The 8862-nt window shown below is 43.1% G+C and overlaps 1 protein-coding gene across 1 annotated transcript in view; it reads right to left on the reverse strand.

Moving 5' to 3' along the window:
• KCTD12 (potassium channel tetramerization domain containing 12) overlaps nucleotides 1–4367 on the reverse strand; it is a 5958-nt gene extending 1591 nt beyond the window's left edge. The window contains exons 1-2 of the mRNA XM_019523824.1: nucleotides 4336–4367; nucleotides 4017–4089 (exon numbers count right to left, since the gene is read on the reverse strand). Coding sequence (XP_019379369.1) covers nucleotides 4017–4089; nucleotides 4336–4367 — 105 coding nt within the window. The remainder of the gene's footprint in view (nucleotides 1–4016; nucleotides 4090–4335) is intronic.
• Nucleotides 4368–8862: the final 4495 nt, after the last annotated feature.

Here is an 8862-nt window from a genome sequence, read left to right on the forward strand (position 1 = left end):
CCCCGCCCGCGAGCCGCCGGGTTGGAACTGGGGGCGGGCAGTGCGAGGCGCGCGCGCTCCATGGGGCCCCGGCACGCGCCTGCCCCCGGGTCCGAATGGCCTTCAGGCACCTTCCTCCCACCATAGCCCCTAGGGGAACTCGCCCCGGGCTTAGGGACACCTATTTATACCGCAGCTGTTTACAGACCCACCACCTCCCGGCACGCTGAGGGCACACAAGCAGGCACCTCTGACAGCTGACGGAGCCTCGTGAAGGTTTCACAAGCTAACACGTTCATCCTCAGAGGGGGATACAGAGCACTGGTGTGAGACAATCCTGCCAGGGCGCAGCCCCCAGCAGGGCCCGCCTTGGACCTTGCCCTGGTGTTGGGCAGGCTCTCACTGCCGCCGCATCACAGCCCTGGACCAGGTGTGCCAGCGAAGCCGCGTCTCCTTGTGTGCTCCTAAGTGCACCTGCCCCACGGTGCCTGGTGCTAGACAGGCAAACTTCAAGCCAGGGCTTTTCAAAAGCATTGCCCCCCAAAAGGATTTGACCAGCTTTTCCCCCCCACCCTGCTTTTCCGTTGGCATCAGGATTTCATTTTTTGCCCGCTCTGACCCAGAAAGCCGGAAGCTGCCTCCACCCGAGCAGTTTTGCCTCTCACAAGAGTTAGTGACAGGCAGGCAAAGCAGAAGGCAGTGATGAAGACCTTTATTTCTTTTCTCTGAATTAGTTATGATGCTAGATACAAAGGAGTTTCCCGTGTATCTGTGCAAATTAAAGGCCTTTTAATATACTCCTAGTCAGTGGTGCAGAACAGCTCATCCCCACCCCTGGTTTCAGAGCAGGTACAAGGCTGGAGCCTGTCAATAAAAAAAGGGGGATTTCCCCTTCCCTCTCCCCCATTAAATTCTCCTAGATGCATCTGATACCCTTAAATATATTTGGTCCCCAGAAACTTCGCAGACAAGAGAGCCTTCTGGATAACTGTCAACTATTTCCTTATCATCTCAGTCATTCGGTTGCATAACACTAATGTAATCGCTGGTTTTTTTAGCTTTGTTTCCTTTAACATAGGACACACCAGTAAGTATTAGTGGATGCAGCATTGAAAGATGTTGCATGTGGAACAAAAAGCCTGATGAGGAGAAAATAGGCATCTCCTTTTTGGAAGCAACTGGTCTCATGGACAGCCTGGGCTTTATTGCTAACTATGTTAATGCATTTTTACAGCCCCACAGACTTGCCACTTCCGAATGAGTAACAGGTACTTGAAAGAAGACATGCAAGTATTTCTGGGCTGGTGGTTCACTGCTGGGTCCCATTTCCCTGCCCACATGATTGTATCAGAGCTGAAAAGGATGCCCTCCTCCCAAACAGTCATCAACTAAAAAGCCCAAAATCTAAATATTGTGTTCAAATAGCACAAACACTAGGAATCAAGATTAATCTTTAACTTAAAACTACTTTCTTTGTAAAGTAGGTTTCTGTAAAATAGAGAAAGGCTAGCACCTAGTGGTATGAGACTTAACTTGCAACCTATAAAGCCTCAAAGCCTCCAAACCGTTGGCAACAGGATGTAAGGTCTATAGCAAAATAAAAAATCATGCAATCCTTTCTTCGTAAGTATGTTTGTAGGCTGTTCAAAATGACCTTCCCCCATCAGAACTGACTGAACAGTAGCAAATTTCAACCCCTGCTCCTACGTAACTAGGCAGTTTAGTATATAAGGGGTCAGATTTAAGATGAATTCAGCAAAAGCTCACTCTTTTACATTTATTTAATGGGCAGATAGCACCTTCCAGTAGTCTTCAATTACTTCGGAAGCAAATTATTCAACAGCAGAAAAGGGCCCTAGAAGAGGAAGTAAAGTTTACCAAACTGAAAGCTAAATTTTAGGCCTGACAGTGTGCAGCTAAGAATGACAATGACAATTCTCTTACCTCCTGCAATTCATTCAGTGACTGAAAATGCACAGTTTGGGCTTTTATGGATGCTTCAAGCTTCACATTTCAAAGGATTTGATTTTGTTTGTGAAGTTCCCCGCTTTTGATTTTCACAGTCAAACCATCCCTGTTACATTCAGTTAAAGTGCCCATTAACAGCAACAGTGACAGATGGCCATTAGGAAGCCCAGTTATGAGACACTTCTCCAGTTATGAAACTGGACATCCAAGTTGCCTCAAGTGGGTAGATGTAAAACCCTGCATGAAGGAGAGGAGGGAGACCATTTTTACAGTCTGATTCTAGAGTGCTACCAATCGCTTCACAGCCAGCACTGACTTATCAATACCTTTCACGTAAGTGGTAATGAAAGTTGTCTGTGAGACTGTATATCAGTAAAGAATGCTTTTGTGCATGTGTATAATTACAGATGACTTTATTTTACGGCAATTATAAAGACTTGCATTATTCATGCATCAAGCCAGGGGTGTCAAAAGACAACAGCCTGAGTGCTGGATCCGGCCCACAGAGCCCTATCTATCACCTGGCCTGCAGTGTTTCCTGTGGGTCTTGGAGTAGATGCATATGCCACATGTGGTGCGCACTGGAGCAGCCCCATGTGCCACAGTACAAGGGGCTGGTGTTGGTGCAGAGCGCCCATGGCACACAGGGCTGGTCTGGGATGCATGCCATACACAGTTTGTAGGTCTGGTCCAGAATGCATATTGCATTCCTCACCAGATCAGCCCTGTGTGCTGGATCTAGCAGTAGGCCCTGCCAGCAGACTGATCCTGCACCATTCATCTGGCTCATGGACTGGCCCCAAGCACATGGGGCCTGATGACTTTGATACCCCAGAAGTAAGAAAAAGATAGAATCTTCTAGCCTAGAACTTAATAGTGAGCTGAACAGGCCCTCTCCTGGGAAGGCTCCCCCTGCCACAGTGCAGGAAGAGAGGCAGAGCCTATGGGGTCAGCGCTCTGCTGGTCTTGGGATAGAGCCAAGAACAGCTGTACTCCATGGCGTTGTCCTATAAAGACTAACAGACTTCTGTGTGAGTTCGTGCCAAATTATATAAGGACTGAATTAAGCACAGGCTCAGACCTGGATGTTCAATTTAAAACTTTTATTGTTTCACAAAGTCATAAACTAAGGAGGTCTGTTGGTTCACGAGGTTCCCAAATCAAGCCCTTGCTTTCTAACCCGAAGGCTAGGTGCAGCTGCCCGATTCAGTAGTCTCAGAACTGGTCAACAGCTCATTTAAAAGGAGTCCCTTATCTTTTTTTAGACAAAAGATACAAAACTGTCCCCACTCTGTCTGAGTGAGGCATCTAACATAACTTTTCTATTACTTATATATGATAACACATATACATATGCATTTCTAATTCTTACTTCCATTGGTTACTAGTTAACTCATCTATATTCTACACGCTCTTTATTATAATTGGTTACGCTTCTTATGTCAATTTCTAATAGTCTACTTATAATATTCCCCAGACTTTATCAGCTTGATATATGGTTGTTTTTGTTCTTGCGGTTTAGCCTTGCATTTCCGTATTTTCTAAAAAAACACTGCTTTGCTTGCAATTTTTATCATACTGTCAGCATTTCTATTCAAGGGTCAGATAGTGAAAACCAGAATGTCAATCACTGACTTCTCAACCTCCTTGAAGCATTCTGGAAGTTTTAGTGCATTGTTAATTATACTAGGCCTTGCTTAGCATGAGCACTATCTCACAACTTCTTCTGTATAGAAGAAACAAATCCATTAATATAGGTCAGAGCTGCATTAATACCCCTGTGTTCACCTTTGGTGATTGCCAGACAGAGTAGGAGTCTGCCAGTGTCAGTATGTAATGTGAATGGCTCCTGCTTCAGCAGCTTAAAAAAGTAAAGGGGATCCCTTCCACAACAAGAAGCCACAGTAGGTGGGAACCCTGACTTTTTGCAAACTGTAAGGGCTCTCAAATCTCTCCCCTTTGAGATGAGGCCTAGGAAAATGTGAGATTTGCCTTACACTGTTTCCCTTTCCTGGAGATTTAAACATGGTCCTATTACATGTAATATGCTTTACTACTCTGCCACATACCAGAAGAGCATGCGTCACATTATTTGAGCTTTGATCATTTTCAGCAGGGCAATATTGTGCTTGCACAACACATCTGGAAGTATTTAAAAAGAAAAGAAGGAATTACAGTATATCCGCATGCTGAAGCTTTAAATCAGCTGTCTTGTAGCAAATCTTGTCTTAGAGAAATGAATTTTCTCACCTTCATGAAACTTTTTATTCACACCTCAAGGTCTTTCTTTAGAGGTTCCCATCTGTCAATAGACAGAGTTATGACCCCACTCATAACACTGGTAGAAAGAACTTTTCACGTCCTGGGTTGAAGCCTCAGTGGACTCACCTGGTCAAAACCTCAGCAAAACTGCTCAGCATCTTTGCTGAGGATCCTACTCTCTGACATGAGGCTGGATCAATATAAGATCTGTTAGGCCTTCAAGGAAGGACCTTGAAAATTGCCTCTCATGACCTCTGTTTTCTGACAGCTAATTGGGAAGTGAAAAACCAACTTTTTGCCCTACATTTTTTAGTTACTAATAGGCTTTAGGCGGGTGGTACAAAGACAATACTAAGGGCACTTTGCTTTGCACTTGCTTTGTTGAGTGAGAGGCAAGTGTTTTTTTTAGGGGTTATATCTTATCTTTTATTGGACCAACTATGTAGTAGGGATACAGTTAGATGAGATTTTGACTATGAGACATTCTTCTTCAGGTTTTTGATTACAAACACCTGCCTATAGAAAAGGGAAGAAAGTATCACCTTGACAGGCCTGTGTCTGGCTCTGAGTAATAGTGATCACCAAAAACTAATTTCAAGACAGTGCAGGGATGACTGGAAATTGCCCAAAATGGCCTCAAGTCATTTTTGCCACACCAAGGGAAAAGCCATAGGACTCTTTATAGATATATTGTTCTCCTTCCTACATTAAAATCCCTCATCTAAGAATCTCACAAGGCTCAGTTCTCTGCCCAATATTACGAAGCTGTTGGGACAACATGGATATTTAGGTTACTGTATGAGCCATAGCCCATTAACGGTGCTCCCTCACACCTCCAGCTCTGCTAGGGGTTTGGCTTACAGACCCACATACTTTCTTGACCCACTAACCATATCTCCTGCCTCTTAATCAAGGCATCTGCTATTCATGCTGCTGTAGAAGGGACTGCCACAGAGCAGTGCACTTCACTGCAGAAAGAGGCTGATAGATTGTGAAGTTCTGGGGGAAAGTATGAATTTTGTAAAATAGCATGAATACTTACCACACTATATAAGTGCCCTTAGAGCAGAAAGGAGACACATTACAGAAGCAGGTACCATCAAACCTCTGTTTCCTACTGTTCCCACTAGTGAGGCTGCATGGAGGTAGAAGCTATACCACATTTGTATAGTGCAGTAAGTATTCATGCTATTCTACAAAATGCATACTTCCCCCCAAAACTTCACAATTCCCCTTTCATCCTCCAAATGATGGAATGGCATCAGTAAAGTATTGTGGATAGCGTAATTTCTATTGCTAGTGCTATATAAATTCAAATGAATGCCAGATCACAGGATCCCAAAGAATGTGCTCTAGTCTGAAACTCATGAAGGGTCTAGAAAGAGGAGCAGACCACCGCATAGATTTTGGGATGCTTGCAAAGATGACTTAGCATCCTTTGGAATCTGTGGATGGTTGGGAAAGGAGTGCAGAATGCCACTCTGGTTGGCAGAGTCAACTTGCAGATGGAGCAAGGTGCTGCGAGGTGAACTGGATGCTCTATAAAGAACGATGGTGACAGTTGATTTTGCTATGTAGCTCAGCTTAAACAACCAGCTGATGTAGAATCATTCACCAGCATTATCTCTAAGAGATGAAGCTTTTTAAAGAGGGAGAAACTGAAGGTTTAGAAGATCTTTGATATTACATAAAAAATTCCACATGAGCATCTGCTTAAACAAATGAATTCAAAATATATTGATCTAATTATCCTTTACAACAAAGACTGTACTTCAAAGAAATAAGCGTTTTAGCTGTCACATGCAAATATTAAGAGCCAAAGGAAATACTTAAAGTATTTCACAGTCCTAGTTAAAAAATAGAAAATCTCCATAATTTAACTGCTGATAATAAGGCTGGTAATTGTACGTTTCAAATACATGATTGCTTTTGCTGCAATTACTGGAGACTGTCCTATTTATAGATACAGTTGTTTTCATTTTCTGAAAATCATAGATGCTTTCATTGAAGGGCAATTGATTAAATGTGCTTCAATACCCTACCACTACATACCTGCACAAAGTGGTGATCCTACGTTAACTCTCATGTTTAATTAGATTAAAATGAACAAGTGAATTAGATATATTTTAGTAGACTCAGAATTGAGCTATATGCTTTGTTCTTTTTGCATCTGTTCCCATTGTCTTCAAAGGAAGCAGCATTAGGGTCCTTGCCACTGACCCTTAGAATAGCAATTAAAAAATATGAGGAGAAAAAAGGCCTTTATTATATACTTAATTCAAAGCCTGCAGCAGCATTTTAATATGGAAAAAGTTGGCAAGTGTTTTGTGACAGAATTGCCTAAGCTAAGAACGAAAAGATAGCATTTCCTTTTGCTGCTACAGTTTTCTGGATTCTTTTTTCACATGTGTTGTGAGAAGTGAATACGGCATACTAGTTCTAACTAGAGTAAGAATATTATGTGAAGTTTCTAAGGTACAGTTTTAAGTAGTATGAAAATGGCTAAGTTGTGGCAAAGTTGTGGAATCTCTTTCACCAGAGATTTTTGGGAAGAGGCTAGATTGGTCTTGGATGATTTAGGAGCAGCTATGCCTGGGGTGTACTGTGAAGTGTAACTGGCAAGCCCATGAGAGAGACATACGCACACGTGTATGCACAGAAACAAACATACGCTCACCTATCCACCAGAGTTTTGCTCAGAGACTGTACAAAGAGCTCTGCAGCCCAAAGCAGGCAGAAGTGGGAGAAAGCCATGCCCAGGAACAGAAGTATGAAACAAAGCTCCACAATGGGCTTGGTTATGAAAGCAAGTTAAAGGAGCTGGGATATGTTTATAGAGGCGAGAGGATGACAGAAAAAGAGCCAGAGTGTGTGGTGCGTGCAGTTGTTGTAGCCCCCAGGCTTCACTGCAGATTCACATGGACTGTAAGGGGGGGGTTGCCTTCCTCTGTAAGCACGGTCCACTTTTCTTGGATCTCCTGAGTGTATTTTAACGTTCTTCCTATCCTTACAGTGTCAGTACATTGGCAATGCCTTCATTCTCCTTCTTTACCAGTGACAAGTTAAAGTTTTGAAGTTTTGAGTATTATGTCTGCTAGTTGTGTTTGAGGGATCCTGAAGCTTTTAAGAGTAGATTAGTCAAATATTTGTCTAGGATGGTTGAGATAGGGATGATATTACCTTGGACAGGGAGTTGGACTAGATAGCTTCTTGAGGTCCCTTCCAGCTCTCCTTTCTGTGATTCTTTGGCACTCCCTTAGCACATTATATTGGTGTTCCTTTATGTTCTTCAAGTCTATGATACTGATGAACCACATGGGAAGTGTTTAACCAGAGGAGAGGGATTCTAAACAGCATTCCACATGGAACAATGGAAGGAAACAAATCTAATTATTTTAAGAATTAGATCAATAAATGTATTAAGGAATCATGGATCATAATAGTAGGGGACTGGATTAAGGATATCCCAGCCAGCCCCACATGTTGAACATTCTGTGTTCTGAATTTAAAGGGATGGGGAGACTGGATCAACACAGGATGTGGAGACTCCAGTGTCAAAAAAACCCACGGCAGAAAGAAGTGGAGCACTGCATGTGGTGGCAGCGTGCGCCACCTGAAACTGGAGTCTGGCTAGCTAGAGCCATGCTCCAACTGCCAACCAGGCTCCACGCACCCAGCTTACCACCCCTGGAGCCCCAGGAGGCCCCCAGGACCCCAGGTAAAGCTGCTGGGGCCAGCAACCTCCCCTTCCCCACCCAGGGCAACTTGCTGTGCACCAGAGCACACGTGCACAGGCGTTCCCTGGGGACAACTATGTGCCGCTGCTTTTTATGCCCAGGAAACCGAAATGTACACTCATCTGGACGTGCCCTATCAGTCCTGCTTTTTGTAACTGCCTTCTGCAATAGGTTATCTCACCCTAAACTGTGCCTCCTGTCTGTCACAAGTGTGCATTACAGGTCCTTTATCTCAGGGATTTTAAAATAATTGTTTGTTGTTACTCTTTCCTTCTCAGTGCTGTGATACATCCCCTTCTTAAAGCATTAACACTTCATACATGTTTCTAGTAATGCCTGAATCTGCTGTCAGGTCTGCAGTGGTCCTGGATAACACTGCAGATTTAAACTAGCTACTCAACTTTTAGATACAATAAATAGATGTTTTCTCATTTCTGGTTCTCATAATATGATTTTGATTTTCTTCTCTATTCTTCCTTTCACAATTAATGCATTTTCTTTTCTGGCAACTATCTATATCTTTCTTTTGGAATAGTCCTAGCTATCCTGGAGTACCTTTAGATCCTTTCAAGGGTGCCACGCTGCCAGGTGGGCAAACATGATTCACAAGATAAAGCCAGATATTTAAAATGGGAATTTCTAGTGTTAAAAATATTACACTCTTTGGGGGTCTTTCTGAGCTCTTTGCAGCAGAAGAAGTGCTGTATTAGTTTTCTGCAATAAAAAAAAAGTAAAAACTAGGAACTGGCATCTTCTGAGGGGTGCCTAGAAACTAACAAGAGGTGCCTTGAGTCTAAAGATGCATGCCTTGAGTTTACATAGGTTGAGAATCACTGGTCGAAGCAATATCAACCACGAGCCTTTTTCCTCTGAGGCGCCAATTGCCCTCAAACTCCTACCAATCCCATTAACAGGA

This window comes from Gavialis gangeticus, unplaced genomic scaffold, assembly GCF_001723915.1.
Source record: "Gavialis gangeticus isolate Ggan-Ray unplaced genomic scaffold, GavGan_comp1, whole genome shotgun sequence".
Lineage (NCBI taxonomy): Eukaryota > Metazoa > Chordata > Crocodylia > Gavialidae > Gavialis > Gavialis gangeticus.